The 20297-nt window shown below is 36.3% G+C and overlaps 1 protein-coding gene across 4 annotated transcripts in view; it reads right to left on the bottom strand.

The window, feature by feature from the left end:
- Positions 1 to 732: 732 nt before the first annotated feature.
- YWHAZ (tyrosine 3-monooxygenase/tryptophan 5-monooxygenase activation protein zeta) overlaps positions 733 to 20297 on the bottom strand; it is a 31733-nt gene continuing 12168 nt past the window's right edge. For all 4 annotated transcript variants that reach the window (XM_049633029.1, XM_049633028.1, XM_049633026.1 and 1 more), the window contains exons 4-7: positions 4739 to 4862; positions 3855 to 4018; positions 3682 to 3777; positions 733 to 889 (exon numbers count right to left, since the gene is read on the bottom strand). In XM_049633029.1, the coding sequence (XP_049488986.1) occupies positions 830 to 889; positions 3682 to 3777; positions 3855 to 4018; positions 4739 to 4862 (444 nt within the window). In that variant the 3' untranslated portion in view covers positions 733 to 829. The remainder of the gene's footprint in view (positions 890 to 3681; positions 3778 to 3854; positions 4019 to 4738; positions 4863 to 20297) is intronic.

Below are 20297 nucleotides of genomic sequence, written 5' to 3'. Positions count from 1 at the left end.
CAAAAAAAAACAAAAAAAAACAAAAAAAAAAACCCTAAAAAAAGTTAAATACATGGGATTTTTGTTTTGCTGCTGTGCTTGATATACATAAAGTAATGGATATCAAGCAATTCGTTTTACTGCATCTTTACTTGTACATTTGTTCTTAGGTTGCCTAAAACATTTAAATACAAATAAAATGAGTGTAGCAAAAATAATGAAAGCAAACAGCAGGTAACTTTACAAATAATGGAATGTGAACCGTTTCTGCCCTTATCCAGAGTAAATTGGGTCACAACTAAAGGATCACTTCTGTAACTGTAGTCAAAGGTGTGCACATTTGAGAATGATCACGCCACAGATACACATGGTTCAACATGTAATATCTACGGGACGCCCATTTCTACTACAGCCCTGTAAGTGCTCCAAACCTTAAAGTACCCACAAAAACTACACCTGTATCTGGAACCAATTATCCCTTTTATTCCCCACCAGGACAAACCAATATGTAGGCAGTTTTCTTTGCTTAGACATGGAAGCAGTTTTAACACTGGCCCTTGTGAAGCCACAATGTACCAAAAGTACTATGCCAAACGTTTATACTAGTATAAAAATTCCACATCCCCATATTGGCCACCTCAAGATGAAAACAGATAACTCCCTAAATGTTAACTGGCTCTACTCCCCTAATATTAAACATAAAAACCACATGGGAAATATAGAAATTCAAATAGAAGTAACATAAACCTGTCATAAATCGTAAACAAAAAACTATTTGTGGGACAGCATAGATGACAAATGGTCTACTGTGTAAATTTTAGAATGAGGCAGACAAAAGTTGGAAGGCCGGTTAATTTTCCCCTCCTTCTCCTGCTTCAGCTTCATCTCCTTGGGTATCCGATGTCCACAACTGGTTAAAAAAAAAAAGAAGAAAAAAAAAAAAGATTTTTCAGCACAGTTCAGAAAAAAAAAAAAAAAATCTTAATATACTTACTTATCAAGGTACCAAAACATAACCACAGCTTTTGTGGAAAGGCTTTCTTTAGAAAATAGCAGCAATGAAGAGAACAATGAAGATGGAAAACATCCTTATTTTCTCCCTAACCACTGCGTAAACATTTTAAGTACAAAGAGTTGTCTTCAAATAACAAGGTCAGGTACAAGAAATTCTTGATTATTCATATGAGAGAAAACAAAATAAACATCACAGAAGAGCCACCAAATACTAAGTATTAACAGCTACGAGAATATCAGACTGCCCTGAATACCCCCAATATGAGAGATCCTCTTAATCCAACCCATGTTCAAGCACAGGTCGACTACTTTCCCTTGGTAAAACTTAAGACTCCCCACTCGAAAGGGAATCCCACACTCCATGAAATTCAAGAGTGAGGATATCAAGTCTGAATTAAATTACAAATTTAGCTTTCTAATGTTTTTAGCTTAGAAAAACATACCTTTGTCAATCTGTAGGATTCAAAATAAATAGCTGAATACAAAACACTGGTCACAACTCAACCTTCTGAGAGGTAATTAAGTAATTAAGACTATGGATTCTATTAATTTTTCATTAAGTTTATCAGCAAGTTAAAAAAATGATTTCAAAATTAGTTCAGCGGCTTCAAATATTAACTTTTGCAAATCTAAATAGTTCATAATGACTTTTAGAGATAATTACAAAAGGCCTAATTCAAGATGATCTTAAATTTTATATTGCTTATACAATGAAAACACCTCAATATTTTCCTAACTCCCAAATCACCCACTAGCTTTCTTTATTTATTAACCAAATAGATCTCTGGCCCGGAAAGGAGACTTCTTCCAAGGTCATATTTAAATTAAATGACCTCTGGAAGCCTGTGTGTTCCTATTAAACAGGGGTTTATAAGATGAAATTGTCTTCTAACACCTCTTCACAGTTCTGAACTTCAAAGATCCTTGAATTTTCCATAAATGCCTTAAAAAACTTGACACATTTTTTCTACTAGGGTTATGCGTTAGCAATTATTAGTCAACCAGATCCAGACTCAAATACTAGGTAGTTTTGACAAAATTTTTTTACTTAACAGATAAATGATCTAACCAACTAATAATGATACCCAGTGATACCACCAAGGCTCAGAGAAGCCACAGTAACTAGTGACAGAATCAGAATATAATCCTTCCTTTTCTTCTTACTCAGTTGTTCTAGGATGCTCTTCATGCTATACTAATATCCAAAATTTAGCTGGAAGTACATGTATCAGATCACGCCCTCTCAAAAAGTGATGACACTGTAACAGTAAGCAGGCCCCAATTTCTACCTTATAGGAATGACAAGGTTCATCACTTCAAACCTTTAGAAAATATGAAAATTCTTAATATTAAAAAGAGGTAACAAATTGAAGTGCTTCTTTCATTTGTTTTAAGAAATTCACTCTTGGGGCACTGGGTGGCTCAATTAAGTGGCCAACTTCGGCTCAGGTCATGATCTCATGGTTTTTGAGTTCAAGCCCAGCATCAGGCTCTGTGCTGACAGCTCAGAGGCTGGAGCCTGCTTTGGATTCTGTGTCTTCCTCTCTCTCTCTCTGCCCCTCCCCTGCTTGCGTGCGGGCACTCTCTCTAAGATAAATAAGCATTAGAAAAAAATTAAAAAAAAAAAAAAAGAAATTCATTCTTTAAGAAATTACAGGTTATTCTCTTGACTAAACAAATCCCACAAGTTTCTGGTAGCCCCCAGTTACACTTTCTAAAATAATTTTGTTTATAGTAATGATAAAGTACATGATGCAGTTCAAAAACCTTTGCTGAGAGTATTCAATACTAGAATATTGAACAGGTTCAGAAAACTGGCAGTGAACTGGAATAAAGCTTAGAAGTAAAATATATGAAATGATGATATACAGTCCTCAAGCTCTACACTGACTGCAATCTTCACTCTTAGTTCATTACCTGGCACAGCAGAATTTGATAATTTTGTCTTAAGCCTCAAAACTTCAAATTTAGTATTTATCTGAAGGAGAATGGAAAAACCTATGGGACTAAAAAGACGATACGACCACTTTGTAAGGTATAGACTTTATCTGGATCCCAATTCAAATAAAAACTGTTTTAAAAAGGCATTGTAGTTCTTTCTTTCAGTCTGGAGTATCCTAAGAAGGATAAGCATGACGTCCCATAAAAAGCCTTTTTTTTTCTTTAAACAAAAGGCTAGCTAGGCAAAATACAGTCCCATTTAGATTCCACAGAATATGTGCAATTTTGTAACTGAACTTACTGATGGAGTACATATGGAAGCAACTTTAAGAAAACTATTTTTTTTTTTAAAGAAAATCATTTTTAACGGAACTTAAACATAAAACTTTACTATACTTTTGATATTAAAAACTAAATTCTTCTGTGACTAAAATGGAACAAATGGAAACACTCAGATTGAAACAGAAAATAAAACAGTCTAGGTGATTAAAAGTTGAAAACCATGGGTTAAAAAATGATTTTTAAGAACTAAAATTGTAACAACAGATATGTAACTAATCAAAGTATACATTTTTGATCCTTGACCTATTTATTATTTGTTTCTGCAAAGGTGGTTTTTCTTCACAGCTCTAAATAGCAGATAGTAATTTGCATTCAATAAGGAGGTGAGAAAATATTCCTGTAGTTATCAATGAACAACAGAATTTCAACCACAGTGGCCATTAATGATGTTTGTTATGTACTTACTGTCAAGTTGTCTCTCAGTAATTGCATTATTAGCGTGCTGTCTTTGTAGGACTCTTCACTTAATGTATCGAGTTCAGCAATGGCTTCATCAAAAGCCTATGATCGAAAAAGTACATTTAAGTGCTCAAATAATAAGGATTACTAAATTTCCACAAAACAGGTAAAATACCTACTGTCTTTGCAAGAGAGCAGGCTTTCTCCGGGGAGTTCAGAATCTCATAATAGAACACAGAGAAGTTAAGGGCCAGACCCAATCTGATGGGGTGTGTTGGTTGCATTTCCTTTTTGCTGATCTCAAAAGCTTCCTGGTATGCTTGTTGTGACTGATCCACAATCCCTGGGTAATAAAACACACCAAAATGTACTGACAAAGTTTGCACTTCATCTTCCTCCTTCAAACCAAACCTTTAATATCCAATGATATCCTCTGAAATATTAAGCTGTAGCAACCTTAACTGAATGAGGCTTATAAATTAAAAAACAAACAAAAACCTTCTCCAAGAACACACTAGCCACTGGTCAACGTCAAGACAAAACCAAATCACCTCAGAATTATTACATTTTTAGTAATTAGTTTGTACTGCTCTACAGTTATGCTGTGATCATGATTTCTTAAAATTTTAAGGAAACATTCTTATGCACAAAATTGGCTTTTCAGCAAGTGAACATTTTAGAACACCAATATTAGGCAGTAGATGTACCTTCTCAGGACTTTAAAAAAATTAATTACTGCTCTTCATTTCGTGCTCTAAGCAATTAAAAAACACAACCCGCGATATCCCAGAGGTGCCTGTGTGGCTCAGTTGGTTAAGTGTCTGAGTCTTGATTTCGACTCAGGTCATGATTTCACGGTTTATGAGTTCAAGCCCTGTGTTGGGCTCTGTGCGGAAGCATGGAGCCCGCTTGGGATTCTCTCTCTCCCCCTCTCTCTACCCCTCCCCGCTGCTCACTCTCTCTCAAAAAAATAAAAAAAAAAAAAAAAAAAAAAAAAAAAGACTATTTCCATACTGTGTTATATTATACAAACTCAACAAACACACTGAAAAACACAGTATACCTTTCTTGTCATCACCAGCAGCAACCTCAGCCAAGTAACGATAGTAGTCTCCTTTCATTTTCAAATAGAAGACTTTGCTCTCTGCTTGTGAAGCATTGGGGATCAAAAACTTTTCCAAAAGAGACTTTAGAAGAAAAGAAACAGTCATAATAAGAATAAAATCATTATAAGACTAAAAAAATATCTGCATTTCTTAAGAGCATACTGTATGTAGCTTAAGTGACAAAATTTTAATACCGTCATTGCCAATAATACAATTGTTGAATGTAGTAGGCCCAGGAATTTGTGGTTTAAAAGAAGGATGCTTTGGACAGCAATACTTAAAATTTGAAGTTAGTGTTGAATTTATTACTTAAGGATGATACATTTTGAATATGTACCTCCCTCACATTTTGCTATCTATATACATATGCTGATAAAAATGACAATGTTTCAGTGAATGTGAAAGCAGCACAGCTCCCAACAAGCTTTTTCTAACAGGCTGTCAAACTTTCCATTTTCAAGGTAGTCATTAGAAGGAAAAGAATGTAAGAGATGAACCTTTTGGGACTCTGGAGGATTATGACCCAAGCAAAAACCAATAATGTAACAGACACTCTTAGAATGCATAAAGAGAAAGCAGAACAAAATTAATTTCATTTAGAAGAACACAATTCAAGCAAAACCTCACAACAGGCAGAAAGTTGTTCAAAGTCAAAAGTTTAACTGTTTCTAATTAGGACAGTAGGTAGACAGGATTATGAGAATTAAAGATCTGAAGAGTAAACCTGTAAATTCATTAAAGTGATGTTTAGCTAATAAAATACATGTATACAGATGACACCAGACAATAGATAAAACTTCATCCTATAATTTTGTTTTTTATTAACAATTTAAATTAATTTAAACCCTAACATGCTAATAATAATTACATTCTGTAATTGATACACAGCAAAAAATTAGATGGCTGGATTCAGGGGAGAAGGCACAATAAACTAGTGATTTTTTTTTTTTTCTTTTAAAGGGGAGAAAGAGAATTCCAGTAGTACAATTAGGCAAAAGTTAATAATCAAAAACCAAAATCATCTCACCACCCCCAATTTTCCTAACTAAAAATACCCTAGGAATCAAGGGAAGTCAATTTTCAACGGGCCTTAGTCCCAAACTAGTCAGTTTTTACAAGGAAAAGAGTTAATTCTTGGTTTCTATTCTTCTGGCAGTCACCCAGTAATTCAGTCTATGTAACACCTACTTATATGCAAAACAGTTAGAAGCTACAGATACCCAGATGAAGTGGGTAGTGGTCAACACAGCAGTAGGGCCAAGCTGCACAGCATTATGGGAAGGGGTTGAAGGTGAGAAGTCAATCTAAAATGTTTCCTGTGATTATTAACCAATATTTGAAACTATTGGCCTGAAATCAGATGAACACTTCGATTAGGAAACAAAAACTATATTACAACCGCACCCATAACCCTTGTGTTCAAAGATCTCTCTCAGTTCCAAGTGTTTTGTCCTTTGAATACCATGTTCTGTAGGACATGAGCACTCTTTGAACCCTAACTATGGCAGCTCTTTTGGGATCTACCTCCAAAAACCACTGCTCCATTTAATATAATCAGTGGATTTTTCACTGATGTGAATGTGATTTTTTAAAATGTCACTTAGAAACAAATGATTAGGCCTTTTCAAGTTTTATAAAAATACATTATTCGTTCAACTATGGAAGATGGCATAGCATAGTGGCTTTGAAGTCAGTCTAGGTTTAAATGGTGGCAACTCTACACTTAAAAGGGTAAATTCTATTTCTGACAGACTAGGCTAAGGATTAGACTATGATGTCTAATTAAAGAAAAATATGTGATTAACCAGAATTCACAAATAATTTGAGATCAAATAGCAAAAGAAAAATATGCAAATTTAAAGAAGGCTCCGTGTATATACAAGGCAACTGTGAACTGTTCTCTGGCTCATTTACATATGTAACATTACATTAAGAATATTTTTAGGTGCCTGGGGGCCTCAGTTATGTGTCTGATTCTTGATTTTGGCTCAGGTCATGATCTCATGGTTGTAAGATCAAGGCCCACATTGTGCTCCATACTGGAAGTGGAGCCTGCCTTAGATTCTCTCTCTCCCACTCCCTCTGTTCTCTCACATATTCTCTCAAAAAAAGAAAAAGGAAAAAAAAAAGTATTTTCAAGTAAAAGAAGTGACAATAACTAAGCCCAATCATGAAAGTAATTTGTCACCTATGCATTTATATTTCAAATTTTACTGCTTCAGTATTTTTCACATTCACCTAATTCCACTGTGCTAAACACTAAGAATACAATGATGGGCAAGATAGTCTCTAAGTTTGTGGACAACTGTTCTGGCAAAGAATACAAAAACTAAGAATAACACGGCCCAGGGGCGCCTGGGTGGCTCAGTCGGCTGAGCATCTGACTTCGGCTCAGGTCGTGATCTCGGGTTTGTGAGTTTGAACCCCGCGTCGGGCTCTGTGCTGACAGCTCAGAGCCTAGAGCCTGGAGCCTGCTTCGGATTCTGTGTCTGGCTGTCTCTCTGTCCCTCCCCTGCTCATGCTCTGTCTCTGTCTCAAAAATGAATAAAACATTAAAAAGAAAATTAAAAAAATAATACGGCCCAGTCGTGACCTTCACTTTTCAAAGACTTTAACCCATTCTAGGTCAAGATGAGGGCCACAAACACGTGCAGTTAAGAGTGAATCACTTAAGATGTACGTAACACTTTAAAAGTATATAATTTGTGGAAGTTACTTATGCAAGGTGTCAAGAAATTAGTAACCCATCTTTTAGGAGTATTAACTTCTGTATCCCCAAAAACGCTGTTTTATGTTGGAGTGAAAATTTCATATGGGAATTTTTTTAAACTGCAATTAAGCACCTCTTCCTCCCAAGTGAATGCCGAATTAGCCACAATATCTGACTAAAACAGTAACAACAAAAAAAACTTTAAAAGACATTAATCAGAAAGCACAAGTAATAGGAAGGCAAGACAACAGTAGTCAAGCAGCTTACTGGCCTAACGATTGACCAAAAGAACCAAATTAAGTTAATCAACAGTGACAAATATTTCTGGTGAATGAAGTGCTGACTACAAGTTGAGAAAGCAAGCTCATCAAACTGTACACTATGAAAATGTGCAGTTCTTTGTCAGTTACACCTCAATAAAGCTGTTACAAGTAAAAAGCTGAAAAACCAGTAAGTGGCAAATAAACAGCAATCACATCTTCCAATGACATAAAGCTAAGAACCATTAAAACTTAAACAAGAAGACTGGATATTAAAGATTAACAAATAAAGGGGCCGCCTAACATTTGGTTCGATAAGCTAACTATAATATAAAAAAACCAGAATTGTGGTAGACAGTCTCTAAAGATGACCACCACTAATTCCCCTCCATTCCTGTCCACATATGCCATTCCTCCTCCTGCTGAGGTGTGGAATTTATTCCCTTTCTCCTGAGTTCGGGCTAACTTTGATGACTTGCTTTGACCAAGAGAATGCAGTGGAAGTGACTGAGTCCCATTTCTGAGCCTAACGCTTAAGAGGACTGGCAGCTTTCCATTTTGCTCTTGGAACCCATATCCAGCCTGTAAAGAGTCAAACCACCTTGCTGGAGAGAAGGGACAAGACAAGCTAGCCCAAGGAATGGGACATGTTAAGTCAAGTCATTTGGATATGTCAGCTCCAGCCAAATGCAGCAATGAGTGACTCCAGCCAATATACCATGTGAAGAGCTTCAGTTGAGGCAAGCCACAGAATCACAAGAAAGAAAAAATCACTGTTTTAAAAGTCACTATAAATTTAAATGGTGACACATTAAACAACTAAGAAAAAAGATCATGAAGTTGACATTTCTGACACTTAAATTATTTAATTTGATCCTTCCAAAAGTTACCCATGAGATAGATACAAACTAAATTATCCCTATCCTACAAAAGACAATGGGGCCCAGCTATGTTATGTGCTCAAAACCACAACTAACTTGTGAACTCCAACTAGGAAATCTGACTTGTACTACTAAAATTATGCTCCATTTTTTTTCTGCCTCAATAGGGTGATACACCTGCCAAAAAGGATGTGATTCCAAGATATTAATAGAATGAGGAATCAAAATTAAGGAAAGTGATTAAGTTCTATAAGGTATTAATGACACCAAATCTAGAATATATTGCTTCTTTAAAAAAAAGTATCAAAACAGACACTGACAAACTGAAGAATATCCAGGAAAGCAAGAATGGTCAAGAAACTAGAAACCATCACGAAGGTTTAAAGAATTATGACAAGAATGGCTCTAGACGAGACTAGTTAAATTTAGCAAGAGGCAGATTTCTGCTCAGTAAGAGAGATTTGTATGAGTGGTCCAAACTTGGAATAGGCCATCTAGTCAGACAGCTCCATCTACTCTTCCAGAGATTTTTAAGGAAAAATAAGATGATTACTTGGCTATTTTATAGAGGAGATTCATAAATCAGATGTGGTTTCATTCAACTCTAATGTTAGATACTGAAGATACAGAATTCATTCAATTAATTTTGACACTAAAGAGGCAATTAAGTATATTCATTTCTTAAACTGATGAAAGGGAAATAAAAGGTATATTTTCCAGACTAAGAAGCCAGAGGAAAGAGGCAAACATAGGGAGAAGACCAAGATGGAAAGAGTAAGAACAGGGGGCACTTGGGTGGCTCTACTGGTTAAGTTTCCAACACTTGGTTTCTGGTTTCGGCTCAGGTCATGATCTCACAGTCATGGGGATATGGGATAGAGCCTTCATCCGGCTCTGTGCTAGGCGGGCCGTGGAGCCCACAGGAGATTCTCTCTCCCTACCCCCCACCCCCACCCCCACTCCAGCACACACATGAGTGCTCTCTCTCTCAAAAAAGAGTAAGAAAAGGAAAAACAAAAAAGCAGCACTAATCAGAAAGCAGCAGTGACAAGGAAAAAAAATTGTGGAGGTGAGCAAATTAAAAAAATTGGAAGGGAGGAAAGGACTAATAGCTATTTGCAAAACATACTAAAAAAACTTCAGAGAATATCCTACTAAATATACAGTGCAACCTCCTAAATTTCATTCATCTACTGTAGTACAATGAAAGTGATAATGCTGGGACATTGTTAAGAATCTGAATTCAAAGGGGAAACACAGCATTATTTAAGAGGTAGGTGAGACATCACAACTTCCAACTATGAGACAAAGATTGACTACTGACATACCTGCATTTATAAAATTCTTCTATAGCATAGTACATTGTTTTTAATACAAATGTAATTAAAATGGAAAAGGATATTTAAGTCAAACATGAAATTAAAAAACATCTTAAACTGAAGCATTGAGGCTACATAATCCATATGAACCTTGCTGAAATATAATTTGATTTAAAAATTCACAGTATTGGGGCACGTGGGTAGCTCAGTTGATTAAATGTCTGACTTTGGCTCAGGTCATTAATCTCGCAGTTCGTGAGTTCAAGCCCGGCGTCAGGCTCTGGGCTGAGAGATCAGAGCCTGGAGGCTGCTTCAGATTCCGTGTTTCTCTCTCTCTTCCTCTCACCCATTCACACACACACACACACACTCTCTCTCTCATTCCAAAGTAAGCACACATTAAAAATTCACACTATTTTCTCTAGCAATTTAAAAACCTGCTTTTGATGACAACCACTGTCTCTTAATGTTAAGTGGAACAGAAAGCAGCAAGATACCACTAGAAGCCCACATCCAACACCTCTCTGTAAATGTTCATTATCCAGTGCTAAGTGATATGGCTCTCTTTTTTAATGTTTATTCATTTTTTGAGAGCGAGCACACCAGCATGGGTGGGGGAGGGGAAGAGAGAGAGGGAGACAGAATCTGAAGCAGGCTCCAGGTTCTGAGCTGTCAGCAAAGACCCCGATGTGGGGCACAAACTCACAAACCGGGAGATCATGACCTGAGCTGAAGTTGGACGCTTAAGCAACTGAAACACCCAGGCGCCCCAGAAATGGTATCATTCTTAAGATGAGGCACTGAACCTTAATCTAGTCAATGGATAGATTATGTGGCCCTTGAGGTTAGAGATAAAAGATTTTTCTCCATCTACAAATACAATTAAGCTCTTAGGTTGTGAAAACACTTAAGATACACATATGGGGGTCAACCAATGACCTTTTCCCCCAAACCAGTCAATCTACCACAGCAGGATACATTAGTAATAGTTTCTAACACATGCTTTGATCCAAGAATGATCTAATACCATCAATGCTTTGACTTGGAAGTGTATTAAAATTAAGGAACCACATAAACCGACATGTCATGTAGTCTTGGCTGCCCTTCCTGGGGTAGGCTCAACTTGCCTCCACTAATAGGAACTTAAAACATTCAATCCTGACGGTGGTCAAATACTTGGTCTTCTTTTATTTATTTTTTTTATTTTTGGGAGAGCGCAAGTGGGGGAGGGGCAGAGAGAGTGGGACAGAGGATCCAAAGCAGGCTCGGTGCTGACAGCAGGGAGCCCTGATGTGGGGCTCGAACTCAAAAACCCAACTCATAAACTGAAATCATGACCTGAGCCAAAGTCCGACGCTCAACTGACTGAACCACCCAGGTGCCTCTGTGGTCAAACATTTCTAAAGAAAGGTTTATAAACTGAAAATCTATAGCCATTCTACAGACATACCACTATCACTAGTCCTTTAGTATGATTATAGTATGAAATTAAGAGGAAGAGTAAAACATCAAACCTTTAGGCAACAATTAGACCAGAAATCACCTATAACACCAAAACTATTACCTGAACCGGTGGCAAGACTCTAATCTCTGGGTATCCAAGCACTTCTTGGAACAAAAGCTCGGTAATAAAGCAAACACTCCAAAATCAGGCGGACTTTGAAAGCTCCTCTTGTCATTAATTTTGGTATCTCAGGCCAATTAATCTCAGCTCTAATCTACAAAATTAAATCAAAATCTACTTCTATAAAATGATCAAAATGAAAATCTACTTCAAAGGCTGCTACGAGGTCTAAATGAGAGTATAAATAGGAAAGCGGCAATCTCAGTTCCTGATAGAGCAGGCACTCTATTCTGATATAAGGTAGGAGGATCCCAACATTCAAAAATCTGCTTTAGTGCTCTTGTAATCTTTTTTTTAATACTTTACTTTGAATTCAGGAATCTAAAATTTGTGTAACTATTAAGAGGTTGAAATAGTGTGCAAAAAGCTTTACTTTAAAACACAGGATGGTCCTATCAAAGGAAAGTAACATTTTCCTTTATTCTTTTTACAACAGATTTGTAAAGCCATAATCTATGGAAATAGACTTCCAACTGCCTAAATTCAAATCCCAGTTCACCGCTTACTAGCTGCGTCACCTTGACAAAGTTCTGAAATCTCCCTGGGTCTCAAGGTTTCTCATCTGTAAAAGGGAGATATTATTAGTAGATGTAACACACAAGATTGTTGAGGATTAAATGAATTAATACATGGAAAGCATTTAGTACACAAGGCTACCCTTTGGAAGATAAAACAATTTAATCTGAACCAACAGTTCTCCAACCAACTATTCTTTCAAGTACTGTTTAAACTAATCACGTAAACAAATTACCATGGGAAGTATTTGCACTATAGATAGTAACTTAAATACCTTAACCAACCAATCCACCACTCTCCCAGAAATCCACCTTAAGTCCAGACTCCCCTCTTATGTGATCTAATTTCCTCATGTTTAAAAAATGCTAACTTATTACTCCCAACCATGGTACTTATTATTTCTCTCTGAACAGATACACTTGGTAGGAAAAAACTAAGTAGTGACAATAAATGCCCTGTATTTACGGCTTCAAGGTTTTTGGTCTTGAGATCTCTTCATATTCATTAAAAAAAATCGGGGGGGCACCTGGGTGGCTCGGTCGGTTAAGTGTCCAACTTCAGCTCAGGTCATGATCTGGCGGATGGTGAGTTTGAGCCCTGTGTCAGGCTCTGTGCTGACAGCTTGGGGCCTGGAGCCTGCTTCTGATTCTGTGTCTCCCTCTCTCTCTGTTCCTCCCCCGCTTGTGCTCTCAAAAATAAACAAACATTTAAAAAAATTTGAACAGCTGTCAAGATCATGGAAGTGGATATAAGTTTTCCAAAATTCTCGTTTGTGCTTCAAAGCTTAAACTGTATCATTGGTCACAAATACCAATTGCTTTCCTTACTGACAAGCTCACTTTCTTCATTTTCAAGATGATGTCTGCCAAATACCTAAGTTTGAAAAACCATAGCCTGCCTGTCTGTCATTCTTTGAAGTAAAGAGTGCTCTGTGGGTGGAAATGAGGAGGCAGCTAATTCAGCTCACAATTCAAATAATCACAAAAACTTCTGGAAATAACTGCTATACTTCCCATTATGCCTCACAGAATACTAAAAAGAGGTCTACATAAAGTCTATTAATGATTTTACAGGTTCAAGGACATTAAGCTAAGCTGGTCTTTCCCCCCTCCCAAAAAGTGGATGTGTGATGGTAAGGATCATATAAATTACTAACACAATATGGTACTACTATCTTTGTTAGTATTGGAACCAGCAGTTTCAGCCACCACCGTTTTTGCATAAGTGCTAATGACCAGAGTGAAGAGTCAATGGTGACTTAGTGTTATCATGAACATAGTTGTGACCTCATGGAGCCCCTCTAAAAACAATCCACAGATCACTTTTAAGAACTACTGATTTAAAGTAATCTGTGCTGGGGCACGTGGGTGGCTCAGTCAGTTAAGCATCCAACTCTTGATTTCAGCTCAGGTCATGATTTCATGGTTGGTGAGATGGAGCCCCATGTCAGTACGGAGCCTGCTTGGGTTTCTCTCTCTCCCTCTGCCCCTCCCTTGCTCACTCTCTCTCAAAATAAACCTTAAAAAAAATAACAAGGGTGCCTGGTGGCTCAGTTGGTTAAGCATCCGACTTTGGCTCAGGTCATGATCGCTCAGCTCTCAGGTTCGTTAAGTTCGACCCCCACATTAGGGTCTCTGCTACCAGCAGAGCCTGCTTTGGATCCTCTGTCTCCCTCTTTGCCCCGCACCTGCTCTTCTCTTTCAAAAGTAAATAAAACATTTAAAAATAATAAGTAAATAAATAATAAAGTAATCTGTGCTAAATACCATCTGTCTTTCAGTATCTAGTTCTAATCCTATGTTCTCCCTAAAGCTAATTCTCAAAACTATTCTGCTCAGGCCTACATTTTCTGTACTTCTAGTGTTTAGTGAAGAGCTTTTACTTAAAGGAAATATCTTAGCTTTTTTTTTTATTACACCCATATAACACTACAAACCATTAAAAAAAAAAAAAAAAAAGGCATGTGTCAATATAGAATGAAGCCTAAGACAAACACCAAAGTCTAGGTGTGTGTAGGCCTGCGTGTGCACAATTTACAGAATACTTTAGGGCTTTTTTTGGTTTTTTTTTTTTAAAGATTTTATTTTTAAGTAATCTCTACACCCAACGTGGGGATTGAACTTACAACCCCGAGATCAAGAGTCATGTGCTCTAGTAAACAGAGCCAGCGAGGCGCACCCAGAATAGTTTGTATATGATCCTACTCATGTGTCTTCTTTAAGCTTTAAGGACACAAGTGTTTACACGGGCACCATAAATTCTCAGAAGGATACAAAAAGGACTAATAGAGATTACCTCTGAGGAGGCAGGATAAAATCAGGTTTTCATTCATTCATTTATTTTTTACTTCATATCCTATGTTCTATAACATCTAAATTATTATCCAGAGCAATAATTTAAAATAACATTATGATTTTGTACCTTTAACTTCACACATACCTCCATATTCTTAACCTGCTTACAGGCTCTTTAAAAACACATATTTTGTACATATTAGGCCCTTAAATATTAAATCCTCAGGCTGAATTATTACATATGTGTAATTTCAATAACTTCATTTTAATATAACAGAAGAAACTTAGAATAATCTTAAAAGAGAGTCAAGGAGGAAATAATCGTAGCTCAGCAACCTGAAGACTCTCAAGAGTTCATCATCTTACCAAACCTCTAGTTAAGACAAAACAGGACAAATTTTTAAGCTTGGTACTGTAGGTCAGATAATGATTATTCTGCAAAGAAACGTTCTGTTTCTCTAAAGACCTAAGAAACTCCTCAAAAATGACAAGCGTTTGGGTGCTGGACGCACATATACAGTTGATTCTTCAATAACACAGACCTGAAGCATGTGGGCCCTCCTATTAAGTGGATTTTTCACAGTACTGTACATTTATTTTCCATGATTTCCTTAGTAACATTTTTTTCTCTAATTTTAATATAGTGTACAACACATACAACATAAAAATATGTGTTAACAGACTGTTTACAGTACTGGTAAGAAGTTTTTGGGTACAGTCAACAGTTATACAATTTTCAACTGTGTGGGGAGTCCATGCCCCAACTATATTCAGCAGCCAAGGGCCAGGCTAGGTACATATATAACCTAATATGCTTCCAGGACCTCTGGATAAGCTCCAAGTTTGTATGTAATAACCCTGAAGTAGGCTAAGAGACAAAAATCCACCAGAGATAGGGTCTTCCTGTGTCTCACCGCAGCATTAATTTCAAAACCTCTCCCTTCCAATTTTATCCCAGGAAAACTTCTCTAATGCTGAATACTGAATACTTCCCACACCACCACTATTCCTTAGATTTCCTCAGATTTTCTTTAAATTCAAGGTCACTATTTCCTATCTTAAATGAGAGTCAATTTATAGACTATGAGTCCTTAGAATAAGCTCTAAAAAATGAACAAGAACCCATTATAAAATGTTTATATATTTACTTCAGCATTAAAGAATGGCCACTACGCACTTAAATTACATTGCTGTGATATAGACTTGTCAATACATAAAGCCAACTAATAAACAATCTAGTTCAAAGGAAAATTACAAGTTGCAGAACTGAGATATCTTCCCCCTTTCAAAGAGTAATCCATTCATGAGAAAATTGACATAACCCATTTAGAAAGTACTTCAGCAAAATACATTCAGTTCATAACCTCTGACAAAACAATCACACTATGGGGCATCTATCTTAAAAAAATTCTACTGCTTGGTACTTTTGTATCATAGGGTGTTTCTAGAAGTCCTTGGTGCTGTTTAAATTAATGCCCTATGTAAATATAATTGGTTAAGTAAAGGACAACATCATGTTATCTCCGGAGGGGACTATCACTTCCAGGAATTCTTCTCTAAAATGCACAATCTGCATAATAAGAACTCACTAGACAAATCCAAACCGAGGGACAGTCAACAAAATAACAGGAACAGTAGTCTTAAAAAAAGTGGCAAAATCATGAAAGGGAAAGAATGAAAAACCGATTCAGATTAAAGGAGAGTAAGAAGGGGCACCTGGGTGGCTCAGTTGATTAAGCATCTGACTCTTGATTTTGGCTCAGGCCACAATCTCTAGGTTTTGAGATGGGTTGAGATAATCCTTGGTGGGTGTGGAGCCTAGTTAAGATTCTTTCCCTCCCTCTGCCTGCCCCCCACGCCCGCAAAAAAAAAAAAAACAAAAAAACAAAAAAACAAAAAAACAAAAACGAGAGTAAGAAGACATGACAATAAAATGCAAAGTGTGAACCTGGATTAAATTCTGGAAAAGAATTAGAAGGTTATAGTGGTACTATTTGTGAATAAATTCTATAGGTTATGTAGTTTCTTTCATCAGTTATTTTATAAAATACTGATTTTGATAATGATACTGTGGTCATAGGACATGTTAAAATATGGGGAAATCAGGTAAAGGATATATGGGAAATATATCATACTTGTTTTCCAATTTTTTCCTCCAGGTTTGAAATTATTTCAAAATTGAAGTTAAAAAATAAGATAACTGGTCAGAAAGACAATTTAACTACCATATGTAGATAAGATCGTTTTCTCTTTTAGCTATTTAATACTATAATTATTACATAAAAGTAAGTTTTAAAGGAAAAATTCTTTTTAATAGCGACTATTTCTAGAACATGATAATACCAGTGAGTTTGCTCTCCATCCACATACCGTTCTTATACTCAATTATGTTTTTCAAATTTTATTATTGGGTTGGTAAAATTTCTATTTAGGAGAGAAACAGCAAGAAACAAGTGATGATGCATTTGTAAATAAAAATATAAAGGGTGGGAAAGGGTCCCACTTTTTCTTTGAGTATCCCAACAGAGCTAAATTTAATTTCCCTTGATAACTATACATAAAATGTCATTTGCAACTAGTAAAATAGCCCCAGAATATCAAAGCAAAAGAACTTTTAATAAGATATTTACGGACTGCAATTTGAAAATATACCTGGAGTAAGCCGCCTTTGACTTGACTTCACCAAATATGTGAATGGGAAAGACCCACTCCTCTGTTTCAAATTGTACTACCATGGCCCTCTTCCATGAAAACAAATGAAGACATTAAGATACAAATTTTCTGTTTTCATACAAATCATGAATGAAAAATGCCAGTGGTTAAAAGGGAAAAGGGCAGGAAATTGAGGCACAAAGGACTCCAAATGTGATTCTCATTATTTGCAGCTAAGTACAGAACCCTAAAATACAGTCTAAAACTGAAGTCATTGTTTTTAATGAAACTAAGCACAGTGATAATTTTTCCACTATTCTGACAACCCCCAATCCCTCTTAAAAATTCATACATTTATGACAGAGTAAACATCATGTCTCAATCTACAACTAAGGTGATATACAATGATAAGACAAAAAATATTGGGAGCCTGGGTGGCTCAGTTGGTTTACTCTTGGTTTCAGCTCAAGTCATGATTTCATGGCTTCGTGGGTTCCATGCTAATGGCACAGAGCCTGCTTGGGATTCTTTCTCCCTCTCTCTCCCCACCTCCCACTCATGCTATCTCTCTCCCTCAAAAAAAAAAAAAAAAAAAAGAGAGAGACAAAAAATATTAATGCTTATGGTGTAACCTAACCTCTGACCTTCAGTTTCTAATCTGCGATAATAAAAAAAAACTAGGCTGGATGCTCCTCCAAGCCTAAAATCCAATGATTCTAAAGTTCAATTTCCAATTTATTTTATTATTTAATTACAAGCCTCATAACACCCTGCAAAAGTCATTTTTAATAACATCTTCAACAGGAAATTTAACTCCAATTTTACAGCACACTGTGTAAGTTCAAATTTCTAGTCTTGCACAATTCGCTTGTGGAGAGTCTTCCCAAAACTTTCACTTTATTTTGCAGAGCAAATGAGCCTTTTATCATTCCTAGATCTAAAATTTTAAAAAGAAAGCAGGATTGTTTTGCTGCAATAGGGGCCCATCCATTTGGAAATTAGTCTCTTACTCCCCCTTGTGGCTGGAATGGCGTCTTTTCTCTCAACTGCAATTTCCATTAGTTGCTTCCAACCAATTAGTTAAGTGCCCCACCAAAACTGCTAACTAATCAGGTGGTGTCAAGAACTAATTTGCAGACATTTCTACTTAAATCCACTTTTCTATGCAATGTTGGCCTATGAATAAGGTCAGATGGTATGAAAAAAACAAGAGCTGCTTCACTTCAAGGATGGGGATCACAGAGGATTCTGACCAATCACCTAACTGAACACATTTGCCATTAATAAATACATGCCAAATCTTCACCATTTAACTTCTAGAAAATCAACAACTGAATTTGAGAAAACCAAGATATATTATCCCTGGTGTTTAAGGAATGTCAAAGCCAGCCTGAAATTTCATTCTAATTCCTGTCGAAAGCTGCAACAGTTGCTCCCTGATTTTTTCCCTCCAAATGAATCAACAGATAATTTGCAGAAAACTTAAGTGATAGAAAGCCTGGTGTTCTAAAATAGTTTGCATGTATGTTTTGAAATATTAACTGGGTGAAAAGACTCACAATAAGTGGTATGAAAAAATGCTAAGTTAAATCAGGTTCAGAGAACTGTCTGCCTTTGGATCCTTAATACCAGCAAAATAATCTTAGGATAATCAATGTTTTACCTCATATTCAAAATGTAGCTCCTAATGATTAAAAGTAAATGGTGGAAAGTACCAAAAAGAATTTATAGACCATTAAGTGGTAACTAGTAAAACTGTCCTGCTATGCTTGGGGGGCTTTCCTTCTTCTCCCCTGCTAGCTGGTGTCAACCTTGACCTGGGCAGTCACCGATCAAGGCCCCATTTCTCAGTATTGCCATCACAAAACACTTTTTGTTTAAAACACCTAATTTGACAGTGTTTAATTTGCACATACACAGATTTATAGTATGTATAAACTCCCTAGTGGGACTGTATTTTGTTAGCTGTTTTTTAAAAGAGGTGAAGACCAGTTCTTTCATATTCAAACAACATGAAGTACTTCCCCCTCTCATATTATTTGTGTCTATTTTCCTAAGTTGTCAAGATTTTTTAAGAGCAAAGGACTTAACATCCTAAAGGTAGATACTATCATCATTCCCATATTGAAGATGTAGAAAGTCACAGGAATGTAATCACTTGCCCCAAAATCATTAAAAAAAAAAAAAAAAAAAAAAAAATCAACGCCTAAAAGTCTGCATAGCCTGTTAGATTCTATCATCCTTTAAAGGTTGTATACGCTTTCCTTTATTTTTAGAAGAATTTCACAAGATTATTCTTCAAGTCTTATTCCTGTGATCCAATTAAATTAACACTCTGATGACAATCCCCTCTATCAGATGAAAACAACCAAAGGGGAAACTGGAAGGAAAAGTCATTATTCGTAACAAAGGGCTTGATCACTTTGGGATGTCGTATTTCCAAACCTCTTCCAAACACAGCAGTACAATTCAAATCACTGAATTGAGAACTTACTTGTTCTAAGTATACTCCAGCCTGCCTACACATAATGCTGCCCTCAACTGTCAATTCCACAGAATCACATTTTAAAAGTAATGCATTTGGGGTAGAATTTTCATTAAATGTCCCTCTGTTAAATGTGGTCCAAGTAGGTCTATGTCCTTCTAAACTCTGGGAATGGTGTTTATTATACGTGTTAAGAAGCAAAAAAAGGAAAAAAAGGTTTTTTTCAAAAAAGCATTTGTAATTAATCAATTAAGATGAGAAACCCTCAGTTCAGACTGGTTTCGGTTCCTTAGTAATACTGCTAATTAAAAAAAAACTCCTAGATCCCAAAAGCTATTTTCAAGAAGGCAATTAACCTCCCCTGAAAAGCGTTTTTAACTTCTCATTAAACAATTCAAATAAATGAAATCCCAATATAACAAAAATTGGGCACTCCTTACAAATTAAATCCAACAGGGTCTTTCTTAGATTAAAAACAAAACAAAACAAAACAAAAAGAACAGGCATACAGGAGGTCAACCGTCTTCTTTTGGTCTACTTAACTCTACATTAACATTTGACTGTCCTTACATTCTCACCTTGCCATCCTGCCTATGGCTAACCCCACTGTAAGCATATTTTCATTTAGGGGAGAAGGAAAGAATGCTCACAACAAATTCTGTCAAAAGAAACTGACAAAAGTTTTTATGCTGAAATCTTTTAGTTATCTATCTCAATGTAAACAAATGTGCATGTGCATACCATAGGACCATGCTAATAAATTAATCAGCTAGCT

The sequence above is a fragment of the Panthera uncia genome, chromosome F2, assembly GCF_023721935.1.
Source record: "Panthera uncia isolate 11264 chromosome F2, Puncia_PCG_1.0, whole genome shotgun sequence".
Classification (NCBI taxonomy): Eukaryota; Metazoa; Chordata; class Mammalia; order Carnivora; family Felidae; genus Panthera; species Panthera uncia.
This window is presented reverse-complemented; position numbering and strand designations above follow the sequence as displayed.